Here is a 16,076-nt window from a genome sequence, read left to right as displayed (position 1 = left end):
ATGACACGTATTTCTGGCCCTAGGCCTTAGTATACGTTTTACTGACACCATTTTGGAAAAGGTTAAACCTTTAAACACAATGATTGGGCTGAGTTATATTGTCGACAAATTTATACACCCATAGTGTTTCTTTACTATTGTGTATTGTATTGTATTATGAATTGTATCATGAGATACATTCATTATGATGTATTGTGTGTGTGTTGAAGAGGAGGCTGGCAGAGTTTTGTATCAGCATGCCGAAGACGTACATACAAACGCATTTTAAAAGTCTTAAGATATAAACCTGCGGCTTTCGTCATCATACCCTGGACGTTAGCTCGGCATGTAAACGATTAATGGGATAAATGTATTTTGATGATTCTGTTTGCAAATGCACTTTCATATATTGTGTGTACAACCTTGGCAATACATGTTTTGTTCCTATTTTTCTTCTGAAATGTAGATGGTTGAGGGCTATATAGTATTGCTGATACTATTTATGACTGGGATTGTGATGGTTATCATTAGGAAAGGCTTGTTTCAAGTCTTGTGCCATGTCAATTGTTCCCTTCTCTAAATCGTTACACGTGATATAATGAAGCTGAAGCAAACGGGTACTATTATGCACACACATGCATTCAACGCACTTACGACATAAAAAACGCAATACAAGAACAAACTTCAACAAACAAATTGTACGTTGCACCAGCGTTTATTTCCAAAGTATTAAAGGGGGTGAAGGCGGTGAAGTCCAGGCTACTAAAGCTTGATCCTAATTGTCGTTAATGCACCGTAAGAGAGCCAACTATGAACAGTTATCGTCATTGTTCTACATCTGTGCGTCGTTAATGTATTTGGTTTCGTCAGTATGTTACTTGTAATTGTCAATATGTTCGTTTCAAATGATCTAATATACATGTGTCCAACCAGCTGTATGTCAATGTCTCATGTTGTTATAATCAAGCGCTATATCAGAAAGCTAGGAATAAACACGATATGAAACTAGTAGTACATATTATGTTAATGTTATTAGTACGGATGATCTAATATTTGCATACATGTAGGAGGAAGAATTCTATTTAGATATTCATTAAATACACCTCTGGGACATTATGTAATACATCTTTCATCACCATACTATACGTACAACTAGTACGTATAGTATGGTGATGAAAGATGTATTACTATACGCACAACTAGTGAACTCGTTTTGCCATCTAATATTTTCACTGTATTGCGGATAAACTATCATCTTTATCACAAGTTGAAAGCCATTCATAGGGAGTGACAACTAATATGCTTCACACTATTAACGCACAGGTAGTACACTAAAATACAGTTGTCACCAGTACAGGCAAAACTACTTCATTAACTTGATATTAAGGGTGTGTAGCGTATGTTATCACTGATTGGGACTTTCAGCCCTTAAATGACATAATAAAGGGAATATACCGAAAGAAAATATTGATGATATGATATGCTAAATGCTGTTATATCTCACCATTAAAAAGTTGTTAGAGCTACTGAAGTAATAAACTACCAGCTGATTCCTTTTATTATTTTTATTTAATTTCTGTAATATGAAAGTCACGAATTGTTAGGAAAAAGTGCCAATAATATGACCGATAAAATGAATTCTGATAATTTTCATTTTGCAAAATAGATTGGGAGTTTTTTATATTCAATGTTGTATGTATAAGACATTTGGACGAAATGTAAGCATTTCCAACAGGTAAAATTAAGAAAATGTTTGCTCTGATGAATTTATGTTACCAAATTTTGAAAATTCTTACATCGCCAAACACATAAAATTTCTTTTACCTAATTAGTTCTGCCCTTATCAAAGGGACTATCGTCATTATCATAGTCTTAGTCTTCATTGATGTTGTTTTCATCCGATTGACTTTCATTCTTCAACAGCGCAAGGCCTGAATGCAAAAGTAAAGAAGAATAGCGTGTTGTTAATGAGTAAAAAGACAACCACATACGTATTCATCTTATACATTGCTACCAGATGTAGTAACGTCGCTTGTGCACCGTTGTTATGTCTTACACACAAGGAAAGTATATCTAGAATTCAAGTGGTAACGGCTTTAGAAATACTAGTAAAAGCAGGAAATTGTGGAAAAAAACACTACCCAATTGAAAGGTTTAGAGTGAAACATGAATTGAAGTCTCTTTCTCAAAATTTGCACTTAGTCTAGATGATTAGACCACAGACTGAAATTAAACATTGTATTAATCATATTCTATACTAAAATAGCCTCACCGTTACTACTAACAATTACACCATGCAGTGAATGGCTGAGATCAATAAAAATGAATTACCAAGAAACTTCTGTCTTTGCGTGAGTTGCTCACCTAATTCTGTGGTTTCTGGCAGCATGGAGCCGCAGTCTGGTAACACTTGTCGGAGAACCAGTGGTAGTCATGGGCCTTACGCAGAGTGGTGCAGTCCTTCCTTTCAGTGTTATACCTGAAGACGCAAAATGAATATCCATTATACATATTGCATATTTGGTATTGTCACAGACTTTGGTACTGTTTCGGAGTATGAGTACTTTCGAATGTTCACGAAGGAAATGTCTACTTTCTTTTACAACTTCATTCCTGCGAAGTACGTGGTAAACATACACTCAGCTATATACAAGAAAGAAGAAAGAATCAGTCTAATTTCTTTACGAAAGACCGTCTTACTTGCTCGTATCCGGAGTCCAATAACTATAAGATCCCAAGGGGGTCCCGTCCACGTATTGCCACGAACCCTCGGTGACCAGGTCATCCAGTCCGATGTACGCTGTTTGGTCCACCGTGTCCTGTAGGGAAGATACGTATTGTGATCAACACAGACAGAATCCTCAGAATTAACACTGGCAGACTGAGAAGTGCATCATTTTAACAACGCTGTTTGATTTGGATTGTGCAGGCGTTTTTGGACAGTCATGCTTACTGGAAGATGTATAAACAAGCTAAGAGCGAAAGAAGGTAGGATTGATTTTGCACAAACATAAACATGTTTAATCATTACTGACAGTCTTCAAGAATAATATGGGATCACATTTAGTCCATACTTAATTAAGGTCTAAATTGAGATAGCATTCTAGTGTCACAATCTTTCGCTACAAAATGCTTGGACGTGAGGCGGTGATCTTGTTACAGTTCTCAGATGAAGATCTACTCACCCTGACTAAGTCAATCAAGAAGTCTTGGTCGGCTTGGCTCTTGGGGGTACATAGGGTCGCTCCCGACTCTGCGCACTTAGCCTTGGCGCCGTCGTAGTCATAACGGCGAGTGTTGAACGTGTAGCAGTTGCCATTGTACAGCCTCCAGTCCTCGTCACATGGTGGTGCTATGAAAATATCAATTTATTCATCAAAATTTAGAATTCAGAAAATGGGAGTGTCTCACCATTACTGGCTTTTACATGGGAATGGCATACATATATATGTATAATTAAAAAACCACAATTGATCTTCTAACATATCGAATACACAGGTAACGCTAACGGCACGATAAAACATATAACGCTACATCGTTAGATGATAATCCGATTAAACATATTGCACTATTCGAGTGATCGCGAAGCACATTTACAAGCTTACATGTATGTCTATGAACAGAGATTCTACCTTTTTGATACTCTTCCTCTAAACTATTGAATCATACTCGATAAGTGGGCTGAATGAATTAACCAATCAATTGAAATAGTTATGTACATGTAAATGATCATCTACAGAAACGCATTAAGCAACATTATCTGCATTAATCACTTCATCAGCAGTGCTTATCACTGTATCATTGGAATATTGATTTATTTTTTTTGCGTTGATGAAGGCTAGACATCCAGGTAATAAGATACGCCAAAAATAGTCACTCAAGCAACTGGATACTATCAAAGTTTTGAGACATTCTGACATTAAGACATGAGTCACTGGCTTCCGCAGTCACTGAAAGACAGCGGATGTCGTTTGAAACGTCTGACTGTTTTAAGATTTTATCCAGTTGCTTGAGTAACTATTTTTGGCGTATTCACTCCTATTTATTGGTTTGGCTGTTCAGCACGCACAGCCAGGGCTGCCCAACTAGCCTGTTGCTTACAAATGACGATATTAACATCATTTTCACCAAAACAGGACAAACACATTTGAAATAATAGATGGGAGATAAGACAGGAGTTTTCTTGTCATCGTTAAAATGACATTTAATCAGACGTCGGAAGGAGGGAAGGGAAAAATGACCCAAAAAACAGGATTAGATTAGTTATCTATATATGATCTAGAATTGTTAGGTATTAGAAATAGTTCAATCGTCATTTTGCCGTTCGTTGTACCTGTTGCAATTGTTGCGCAAGAAAGTTTCTACTTCTTCCTCTACTACGTCACCCCATCCCGGTGTAATAATAGATGGGAGATGACCTAGGAGTTTTCTTACCATCATTATGAAGACATTTAATCAGACGTTGGATGAAGGGACTAACGGAAGGAGGGGAAATGAACGACAAACCAGGATACTTACGGTCGCACGTCACCCCATCACCGGTGTACGGAGGAATGCATTCGCAGCCCGGGATTCCATCTTCCTGGATTCTACACACTCCGCCCACGTCCGCACATTCGCCCCAGTCCTCACAGTTTGGAGCTGAGTTTGGCGAGTCACAGCTACAGCCTTGTGAACACGCACCGATAACCCACCTCGTACCAACCTTGGGAACGTGCGGGAAGCAAAGACTCATCAAAATAGTTCTTACAGGTTTCTCGTAGAAGCTTGTACTGTACTTAAGACGTTAATGTTTTCTAGCACAGTATCACACATTGAAATGCAATACAGCTACTCTAAAATAAAATCAAGAAGGTCTCCTAACGTGACGTCATGATCATCTCAGTGGTGGATTGCTCATTCCTTGCCAAAGACTGTAGTTATACAGTCGAACATTTGGGTAATTCCACTTTTTGTGTTGGACATTACAGTCCAATCAATAGCTACAAGAAATCAAACTGACTCACTTTGTGATAGCCGCCCTCATCCGTGCAGCCACAGTCACTCAGTGGAACGCACAAGTTGTCACTGAAGTAGAAACCGTCGTCACAGATGCAGCCCTCCGCGGTCACGCCGCATTGGTCTGGAGCAGAGGGGTTAGCACAGGTGGCCGGGCAACCCGCGTCGCAGCCCGTGTAGTGTGCGTTGCGTGTGCACTGCTTCTCTGCAAATGGAGAAGCGAGAAATAAGTTAGTCTTCTGTAGCCGCAACTACATGTATTTTCTATGGCATAATTCTTCATATACAAAGTCGTGATAATGACCAGACAAACACAATTTAAACAACTTTCGGATAAGTCTCAAACTTACCACAGAAGGAGTCAGTGCGCCAGTTACAGATCGCTACTCCAAAAGCCATGCACTGATCCACGTAGGTTTTGGCAGCGTTACACAGATACTTAGTGTCTCCATCGTAGGCGCACAAGTCGTACACACAGCTGTCAAAGGCGCTCTTGGGATCCACGGTCCCGTGACAGCTCGCGAAGGCCCCGGACGTGTCCGTCAGGACCGAGCACAGATGATTCACGAGGGGGAGGTCACAGTCGTTGCGGGGGTCATCGACAGACGTTGTACAGCTAACACAGGATGGATAGAGAATCGGAAATAAAGAACACATAACATCTAACATCGGGACAACAGGTGTACAATAATAGTCAAAGTGCTGCTGTTGATTTGGGTATTTAGTTGTGGACAGAAAGTGAGGAATGGTACCTATACTAGGCTATAGTCGTGTAGTGGAAGCCGTGTTAGGAGGAGATTGCGACTCTTTACACCGACAAGGAAGAACACAGGTTTAGGCACACGCCTTAAGGAAGGTTAGTTTCTCTCGTCATTTGAATAATTGACACCATCTTTCAACCGTTAGCACTTAGTGCTTTCCTACCCATGCGATATTGCTTGTTATTGGGAGAGACAGAGAGAGGGAGAAGGTAGGAAGAGAACAATCGATAGATAAAGACGACTCTTACTCCTCAATGCCAACTAGGAAACTGTCTCCTAGCTCATTGTGACTTGTAGCAAGCGTACCGTCCGCCTTTATATTGTCATCATTCTTCCTGAGGTTGAAATTGCCACATATACCAGCGACCTGAAATGGGGGAACAAAATCAGTGAATCTACGCATCCGTGGGTTCCGTTCATGACTTGCACGATAGCGATAGCTACCAATCTGAATACCAAAGAAAATGGTTATTGAATGAACGAATGAAGACCTTTATTGTACATTCATGCCCCACTGGGCTAAGCACAGGTCACATCATATACATATTCATGTACATAAAAACGTCTACTAGACTAGTGAAATTTTGTATAATGTAGGAGGCTGTATGATTAGTTAGAGTTGGTTTATTGAAGGTTTAAGGAATATAAATTTCTCTTTACCATTCAAGTAACTGAAGTGGGGGAATTTACTTAACATAACCAAAAAGAATTATTCCATCGCTATCATACAAAGGACAGTCTACAGTAACATGTACTTTGTCTTCTACTTTACCTAAACTACATAATTGGCAGATTCTTTGCTCTAGGGGTTAATACCTTGTTCATGTAGGGGGCAGGAAGGACAATGAATGCGTTGTCCTTTCCGTCGTATCCAGCTTGCATGCCGAATGGGGTCGTCATCACGTTATGAAGACCTGACTCGAAGATTTCCACCCCTGAGCTGAGTGTTGTCGGGAGACTAACGGGCGGCCCATTCACCTATATGATAATAATGGTTTTTTTTTTTATCAAACTTTAACTTTGAATTAAATGAAAAAAGAAGTTACCTCTCAATCACGCAATTTATTCACTTTGTCAAAAGACAAGAAATGATAAAACGTGCAATAGCTGTAAGGAAAAAAAGACATCTTTACATGTTAAGAAATAGATGTCATTTGGTTTAATTTGAATATCATTTACGCTTTTCCGTTTGTTATTCCCAATGATATATCATATGTTTATTTCCATTGTTTACCGATTCGATATACATGATTTATATTCAGTTTCCTTTCCGCTTATAAATTATATTTCAGCATTGAAGGGATCCGTGGTACTTATGTTCCTTAGAGCATGTATTTTTTGTTCTTATAATATTGTTTATGTTTATATGAAAATGCGATACAAAATTTAAAAAAAGGTTTTCTATTCAGTTCGTGCAGTTGTACAGATTAGAATGGCCATGATATTGGGCCCTGAATTTCTCTGACAATCACAATACTATAAATATATTGCATTACTGGGACAATTAACATCATTCGTCGTTGGTAGTACTGACTGAAAATACGTTAAACGCTTTGAAATAAATAGTCCTCTGTGTAAAGCGGCCATGTGCGTGGTTGAATAGAGCAATCTCGAGTCTGAATAAAGTCACAAACAAACAAATAGACAAACAAACAAGTAACTTACGTAGACTCCACCTCTTCGTTGGAAAATGATCTCATCGCTGTAGACTTGTACGATCAGTGTATCGATGAAGGTAACCTCAGTGTTACCACCCCTCCGGCCGTGTCGGGCTCTGATGTTGAACGGGGTGACACTGTCGTCAATGGTCTTGCTCAGGGTGTATTCACAATTGCCCATGAAGTCTGTCGTCATGCCGTCAAACGTATGGTAGTGAGGATCACCATTGCCATGGCAACGTCCAAACTCTAATGAATCAGTGAAATCAAATGTATTTGCTTGTTTGTTCGTTTATTCATTCGCACAAAAACATAAACAGTGAAGTAATGAAATGTATATAAAAAGGATCAAACTGAAGGAAGAGAGAAGAAAACTGAAAAATGCTTATGCCAAGCACTCCTCCTTTAGACTTAACACATACTAACGAAATGATTCTCAGGTCAATTAATTTCGCTTGTTGATTAGGATGATGCGGTTATGGCACTGTCATCTCCATATATTGTTTATCAGAAATGTATTGTATGTTGAACGTACATGTCATGGATGAGCACTATATGTACGTAGTTACAAAAATGTAGAGACAGTGTTGTTGATTAGCTAACGTTACATCTTTTGAATGATCATAGATCATAGTTATATTTCCTCGCTACTGTGATTTTTGTGATTTTTTTCAAACATGCCCAATGCTGTTCTCATTCCTATGCGGTAACTTCAATGAATACTTCATAGCTATCATCTATTAACATATGGTGCTTCCTATGCCACTCCGAAACAAAGGAAATATAGGGATGTCTAGGCATTCTGTGCAGGTGTCGTTGTGCTATGTACAGAACGATTTCTAAAGGTGAGAGATCGTCAAACAAATAAAAACATTCCTATGGACTAAAAATCCCTGTGGACACATTCCTGCACAATTCCTAGAATTCTTGCAGACTGTACAAAACACTATATCATTAAACTCGCCCCTGAGATGTCACCAAAAAGTTAAGGTCGCGAAGAAAGGCTTTAAGCTTACTTTGGCATATCTGGAACGTGTCGTCCCAGGTGAATCCAGCATTGCAGACACATTTGTAGGACCCCGGTGTGTTGATGCAGAAAGCGTTCTCATCACATACCGCCACGCCGTTCTCACATTCATCCACATCAAGGTCTGGAGAGTACAACATGAGAAAATAGTATTAGACCTATAACAGGTTACCAGTGTTGGGATTTCGAAAGCGTGAGGAGTACAACATGTTAGATGTTTTCAAAATGACAGCTTATGTTACCCATGTCTAAAATGACAGCTTATGTTACCCATGTCTAAAATGACAGTTTATGTTACTCATGTCTAAAATGAAAGCATACAAGCGTAGTATGTTACTCATGTCTAAAATGACAGCACACTAGCGTAGTATGTTACTCATGTCTAAAATGATAGCATATGGTTATCATGTCTAAAATGACAGCTTATGTTGCCCATGCCTAAAATGACAGCTTATGTTACTCATGTCTAAAATGACAGCTTATGTTACTCATGTCTAAAATGACAGCAGCTTATGTTACTCATGTCTAAAATGACAGCTTATGTTACTCATGTCTAAAATGACAGCAGCTTATGTTACTCATGTCTAAAATGAAAGCTTATGTTACTCATGTCTAAAATGACAGCAGCTTATGTTACTCATGTCTTAAATGACAGCTTATGTTACTCATGTCTAAAATGACAGCAGCTTATGTTACTCATGTCTAAAATGACAGCTTATGTTACTCATGTCTAAAATGACAGCTTATGTTACTCATGTGTAACATGACAGCTTATGGCACCCATGTCTGCTGTGTAGTACAGATGTTGAAACGTCACACGAAGTACTTGTTGATTTCTAAGAGATGCATTATTTATGGTACAATATTCGTAGTTTTCTTTTTACAACGTGAAAGGTATTTCAAATTCTATTTCACATTTGAGCTTTTATTTATTCATTGACAAGCTGCCATAATTGTTGCAATAATGATTGATATGTTGACTGAATGCAAATTCATTCGTTCATAAACTCAGGCCCGCTAAAGTAGCAACAACCTCCGATAGATTCAAGTGAACTATTTTGAAATATAAAATCTTCTGAATGATCTCAAAATATTTGAGACATTAGGTCATGAATTCTTAGACCAGTTTTCTGTGGAAGGAATTGTTTTTTGTATGGTTTTTATATTGCTACTTTGTACCTATGCGAATGTGCTGTTCGAATTAAACCAACAAAAATCATATCAAGAAAAGATATTTCAGACACGTATCAATGATTTGAGATATCAAAGTTGATAGGACCTAACTGTTAATACTATGCGAAAACGCACGAATAATATTAAAAACCCACGAATCACTATGTGAATACGCACGAACCTTATGTGATACGCAGATCCCAAGCTAAGATCATAGAATATAAAGAAAAAGTATATAAACAATTATATTGGATATTTCCTCACCTCTCTCACAGATGTACTTCTTTTCCTCATAGCAGAAGTCTGTCCTCCATGCCAACTGCCCGTCTTCCGTTCCTGTAGTAAAATGTCAAAGACTAACAATGCATTTCATAATTCCACTAAAGAAACACAGAATATAGTTTCTACAAACCCAAACTATCGTGATTTTGATAAGGCAACAATGCGTATTAAATGTTCTTCACTTAGGAGGGCAGAAATGATGACAAAGTACAATACCATGTAGCCCGGGACCGTGTGATATCAAAATTCTGTAATGTTGTATTAATCATAAAGTACTAGTATATCGATGCGCAGGGCACTTTTTACCGACAAAGATAATGACAATGACGTGAAGTTTATTGCATATTCATGCCCAACAAGGGCTAAATGCATTAAGATATCAAGAAGATACTACGAAAAGTATTGCATGCTTTATCTATGATTTATACGTTTCTTCTTAAACATGTGTAGACGTATAGATAATAAAGAAGGTCATTGCTTACGATTGTCAGGCGTGATAACTCCACAGCGCTGGGTGTTCCCTTCCCCGTCAATCTGTACATACTCCGGTTCGTTCCTGTACCAGTTTTCCCATTGGATCGCTGATCCATCTGCCCACACAAAATCTCCGTCCTGCCAAGAGAAAAAAATATATTTCTGTTATAAAATATATCAATGGCAGGATTTGTCAAATTTGAATGGGCCACCCAGCTGTCTTAGAATTCAATAGATGAAAATAAATGAAGATAAATGAAAATGAATTCGATATCTAGAATAAATGAAATAAATGATTTAATGATATAACTTCTATTTTATAACTTCACACAGAGGCAATGCAGATATGATTACAGCAGGTTTAATTTGATGCATACATGTATAGTGGAATTTATCAAAGATGAAATTTATTGACACAGCAAAAGTACCGGGAGTCTTTTTAAGGACTACTACAACTCTAGATGCACAATGGTTGATACAGTGATTTGCTAAAACATAGTAGATCTAATATCAAATAACATTTTTGTATTTTGTATTGTATTTTTGATATCAATTGTTTGGTACGTGTGTATAGTTGTTATTTGTTCATTTTCAAAGATTGTAAGCAAACTTTGCATTTCGGGGTGATTTTTCCCCTGCTTATGTACGTTTACACTTGGTCATCATAATAAATCTTCACAAGCATATCAGTATGGTATCAGTTGATACTGTACTATAGATAAGCTTAAATTCGCGTCGGATGTTTCTGCCGCATACCTCTCCATCATCGTCCAGATCACTCAATCCAATCCAGTATTTATTCCTCCATCCTCCCCAGTTGACGTTGATAAAAATCGATTCGCCAGGGCGTTTGATCGTCACCAGAGTTGCTCCCCATTCAATACACTTCAACCGGGCGGCATACCAGGTCCTCTCCACGTGGAAGACCTGGTAACAGGCGCCCTCAAACTTGATCCATCCCTCGTGACATGGTGGAACTAGAACGACAACGGTGCAAGCGCTCAGTCTTACGGTTCTCTAGAAAGCTCATAACTAGACTAAGTGTATATGTTAGGCGTCACAATCACAAGGATGGTAGAGCCCAGGACCTAGGGAGGTAAGGAGCCCATGGGCTGGTGTAATCTACGACTGAGAGAGGCCAGAGGAGTGCGATCAGTAGGATAAATATAGTGTGTAGAGATATTTGCGAGTTCGTCTGATGCTTTTGAAAGGCGTAATTGTGTAAGTTTACTATTACAGCTCTGCGTAGTCAAATCGGAAAAAAATGCTACATTGTGAATTATTTGGAATCGTTTCATTCATAGTTACTTAATTGTCAACTTTGACATTTTCCTCAGCTTCAATGAAGTCATCTATATGATTGTCAAAATGGTATGCCACAAGTGTGTAAAGCCCCTATCTCCCTGGACCAGCGACACGTTGGCGACCTCGCTGCGACCGAGCGATTTAACAGCGCGCTCAACGAATTTCATCGGTTAAAAACAAATCTTTATGCGCGTTGTGTTTTTTCCTTTGCCTTTGTTGTAATACTTGTACGTTTTGCATGACATTCCCATTATAAAGTCAGGGGTAACAAAAATCCAATTTAGGACGTAGCAAAGTCGCCAACGTGTCGCGGCTCCGGTGAGATAGGGGCTTTACGCACAAACCTGCCAGTATCACAACTTTACTTACCTTCACACTCTTGAGTGTCCGTATTGAACACGAATCCCTGTTTGCAGTTGCAGCCTCGTTTATTTTCCACGACGTTACACTCATACATGTGACCTTCACATGTGTAGTCCTCACAGTCCCAGGTGTTGTAGCCTGTACAAGTGCATTTCTTTCTACAGCCAGGTGCGAACCACTCGTATTGTTTCTACAGAAATGAAACAATCAGAAGGTTGTGGAACTTATTCTTCCGTCCCATTTCCAAAGCGTGGCCCAGCTGGGCAGCTTGTGGGAACAGAAATTATGATATAAAAGAAAACAAAAGACAAAACATAATTATGTATTGTGTATTTTCGTGAAATGCATTTTTTTATTTATTTTCGCAAACAGCCCGACCGGGCCCCGCTTTGGAAATGGGACCGCAGCATAAAAGTGCTGAGGCTCAGTTGTAAAATCTTTCAGATCTATGGCAATTTTAGATAATTAAAGAAAACGTCATCTGTCACCTGTACGTTTGAACTAAAGTATAAAAATATCTATACCTTCGTTGTGGCACAATACAAACAGCTCATGGAGCCACGTGCTAAGCATAAAGACTTGGCAACCCCATTTAAAATGAAAACCATGTTCATCCGGGATCTCTGCTCAGTACCTATAGTGTGCATACGAGCTAAAAAGTAGCCATATACATGTATTAGAAGTTACGATAGACATGCGTCACGGTTTTTATACAGGACGAGGTCTGTTCCTACCGGGTACCAGATCCCGTCCACAGTGCAGCCACAGTCGGCCACCAAGGTGCACTTGTTTCCTCCGAGGACGTAGCCTGCGTCACATGCGCAGCCCTCAATGCGCGGCAGCTCACAGCTGTCGGGGGCGTCCCTATCCCTGCACGTAGCAGGGCACGCTGTCATGTAGGATTCATAATGGCTGTTCCGCGGACATGGTAACGCTGTCGGAAAAACACATGGCGATTACTTAAGTGGAGCTCCAATTGCAACATTTAGACTTGGGTCTATAGACCGAAGAGCTCCATTTAACAACGTGAAGCCAGTACCTCTATGTCTGCCTTCGTGTGGAAATGATTTTGCTTCTTTCTCTTCAACAAAGTAAGTATCAAGATCTTCAAAGACAATCAATTTTAGCTACTGTGACGTTCTACTTGCTCAAATGCACCTAAATATTTCATTCCTATGTTTCTCTGTTATATTTCATCTGACCCCTACCTCTTCCCTCATGACCTCAATAAAAAGCGGCCTTCAGGCCGATTTGAGCTTCCTGTGAATAAACAAAGGTCCAAACAAACAAATAAGAATTCAACTCACGGCAATCGGTGGGAACGCGCCAGAGCCGGAGTTGAATTCCTTTCGCATTGCAGGCACTTGCATAGGCCGAAGCGACATCACAGAAGAATGTAATGTCCAGGTCATGATTACAGAGATCCTGTACGGCATCAAGGAAGTACGGATCGGGATCTACCACTGAAAAGCAGTCTTCAAATGGGCTGCATGGGAATAGAAAACAACAAGATCAAAAATCAGAGGATACAAACTTGCAGTGAGATTGATGTATCTAAACGTTGTGTCTTCGCGGATCAATGATTCTTCAAGGCAAGTCAATACCACTTTTAGACATCAGTATAGAGAGAAGAGGAGAAAGACATCCGGAGACATTGACGACACGCATAAAGCAGTATTAACACACCCGAAAGTCGTCGACTTTCTTCCTGCGCCTATGAAATCATGCAATACATGCACTAAAATCATGACGTTTATCTTCTAAGATTAGTCTCCCAATCATCACATTCTCTCAAACAGAAAAAAATAATGACATGCTCGCTAGGTTTGTTCTTTCATATTTGCGAGTGATAAACATGCCTTATTCAAGAACATTGTATACTGACGTTACCATACATGTATAAAGTACAAATACAGCCATGTCATTAGATAGTATTATATAGACACGGTGCGTTGATCATGCTAAGATGACTACCCACCTCCCGGATAGCGCCCGGTTGAGAGCGAACGCGATTAGCTGGGCGGAGGCGCGCTCCGCTTCACTCTCACACTCCGGATCGGGGTCAGTTGGATCAGTACATCTGCAAAGGTGAATAGATAAAAAATGAAAACACATAGGTTTAAATGTACGTGTAAGCTACGATATGTACACGTGGAAGAAGTAATTACTTTTGCCAAAAGCTTCAATGATATTATGGGTGGGGGGTGTTTTGGTGTCCGTGAACAGGATAACTCAAGAATGCATCGGTGAATTCTGTTTATATTTGGTGCGTAGTTACTTCTTAATGAGAATTTGAAATGATTAGATCTAGGGCCTCCTAGTGGCTTGGCATGGTATCACATTGGTAAGTAAACAGTATCTGACATAAATCATGCAAATCATGGTCTCATCTACATAATCTATGAGGAAATGGTAGAGAAAATTATCATATACTATGATTTATGCAAATGACGACCTTATTTGCATAATCGATATATATAAACTAGTTTGGAGAAGGCATGAGGTCGTGGACCTCTTTTTAAAAGGACGATTACCTACGGGTATACTCCGCTGGTATACAAGATACGCGCGATCGTGTATGCAAAACAGCTGAAAATGAATTCAAATGAGCTTATGACCCAAAGCGAATTGAAAAACATGCGTTCATACGTGAGCGGATCCAAGGCCCAACTCGTATGCAGTTCATTGTCATCTGCAGCAGCTGTTCCGTCTGGTTTGTTGTTGTCGTTTGACACGTCACCGTTCTGGTCTCCGCACATGCCCTCTATGAGCCCAGCGTACGCCTCGGACAGTGTGATGTACAGCTGTACCACAGATGGAAGTCGTGTTAGACGTTAAGGAGACTTTCGCATCTCTTAATGTAAATGACGCTAACAAAAAGTTGCAGCAATTTGAAATGAATATGAAATCTGATGAAAGCAGGAAAGAAGTTGAATTTCCCATCTGAGTCACTGCTTGTATTTCCTTTTTCTCCATGACACTTATTTTTAAGATTTGCAAGTGCACCACACACTTGACATAGCACGCAATAGATACTTGTGCATCCAAGAAACTGTGAGATAGCTACCCTTAATACCTTTTAAAAATGGCACTATCAAAACAGAACTGACACTTGACATATCTTCACACAGTAGAACGTGTTTTATACATGATGAAACTACCAAAGAGTATACAAATTGTATGGTTTTCTATCAACAATCCACATTTTCTAACGATTCCAGCTAGCTGACTACAGTGATGTTTGAGAATGGCACTGACCTTGCTTTTTCCTCTAAGCATAATCCGCATGAAACTGGTACGGATAACAAGGCCAGTAGCAATAGAGTAAATGTACATGTCCTCGTGGAGATCGGAGGGTGTGCAGCCGGGATGAACCTGGATCCCGTCGACCTGCGGAGGATCAAAACGTTTGATAGTATTAGTTACACCTCAACGACAGCGAGAGAAGCCAGCTTTCTAGAGGGAGTGAAGGGAATAGACAAAAGGGGGGCCCCTGATTGGCTAGGCTGTTCCAAAAGGTATCAGCACTCAATCAGGACGTTGGAACCTGCAACTTTGCCCTTTAAGTTTGCGGGAAAATGACGACAGATAACCAAAATAGAGCTATACATCTAACAAATCGGATGGTTATTTTTTCTATTTTTTGTTGTTGAAATATTGCTGCGGCATGCCTGTCTTCCACCTGAAACCCCAAAAAGTGATTGTTAAACAGCGAAACACAAAACATCAGCTGTAACAATCGTTCTCACCCAGATAGCTCGGTCTTCAAATAATTCAATGGTGATTCCGTAGACGACGATCTTCGCCGAATAGACCTGGAAAGTCCTCGAATTTCCTCCATCAGCTCGTTTCTTTTTCACGATCACCTCAAACGGCTCCAGATCACTGCCCGTGTACCGGCTGGCGAGGATGTCACATCCCCCGCGGTAGACTGTTTTCAGACCGTCGTGCGAGATGAAGTACGGTCCAGATCCATAAATCCGACATGTGGAGTAGCCTACGTAAATATAAAAAAATATGTATGTTATCGTAACACCGCAGTATGAGCCTTAATAA

General features: G+C 39.7%; 1 protein-coding gene across 3 annotated transcripts in view; it reads right to left on the bottom strand.

The window, feature by feature from the left end:
* Positions 1-675: 675 nt before the first annotated feature.
* LOC136430155 (IgGFc-binding protein-like) overlaps positions 676-16,076 on the bottom strand; it is a 79,420-nt gene continuing 64,019 nt past the window's right edge. For 2 of the 3 annotated variants that reach the window (XM_066420481.1, XM_066420482.1), the window contains exons 68-88: positions 15,770-16,017; positions 15,279-15,410; positions 14,670-14,824; positions 13,999-14,100; positions 13,328-13,506; positions 12,755-12,954; positions 12,027-12,210; positions 11,109-11,329; positions 10,361-10,490; positions 9,861-9,932; positions 8,413-8,547; positions 7,404-7,645; positions 6,555-6,716; positions 5,987-6,105; positions 5,328-5,593; positions 4,986-5,182; positions 4,498-4,684; positions 3,165-3,331; positions 2,680-2,798; positions 2,344-2,458; positions 676-1,910 (exon numbers count right to left, since the gene is read on the bottom strand). In XM_066420481.1, the coding sequence (XP_066276578.1) occupies positions 2,344-2,458; positions 2,680-2,798; positions 3,165-3,331; positions 4,498-4,684; positions 4,986-5,182; positions 5,328-5,593; positions 5,987-6,105; positions 6,555-6,716; positions 7,404-7,645; positions 8,413-8,547; positions 9,861-9,932; positions 10,361-10,490; positions 11,109-11,329; positions 12,027-12,210; positions 12,755-12,954; positions 13,328-13,506; positions 13,999-14,100; positions 14,670-14,824; positions 15,279-15,410; positions 15,770-16,017 (3,332 nt within the window). In that variant the 3' untranslated portion in view covers positions 676-1,910. Of the gene's footprint in view, positions 1,911-2,310; positions 2,459-2,679; positions 2,799-3,164; positions 3,332-4,497; positions 4,685-4,985; positions 5,183-5,327; positions 5,594-5,986; positions 6,106-6,554; positions 6,717-7,403; positions 7,646-8,412; positions 8,548-9,860; positions 9,933-10,360; positions 10,491-11,108; positions 11,330-12,026; positions 12,211-12,754; positions 12,955-13,327; positions 13,507-13,998; positions 14,101-14,669; positions 14,825-15,278; positions 15,411-15,769; positions 16,018-16,076 lie in introns of all 3 variants that reach the window. The other variant, XM_066420483.1, reaches the window with a different exon arrangement.

The sequence above is a fragment of the Branchiostoma lanceolatum genome, chromosome 3 (assembly GCF_035083965.1).
Source record: "Branchiostoma lanceolatum isolate klBraLanc5 chromosome 3, klBraLanc5.hap2, whole genome shotgun sequence".
NCBI lineage: Eukaryota > Metazoa > Chordata > Leptocardii > Amphioxiformes > Branchiostomatidae > Branchiostoma > Branchiostoma lanceolatum.
The sequence above is the reverse complement of the archived record's forward strand: the minus strand, read 5'-3'. Positions and strand labels throughout refer to the sequence as shown.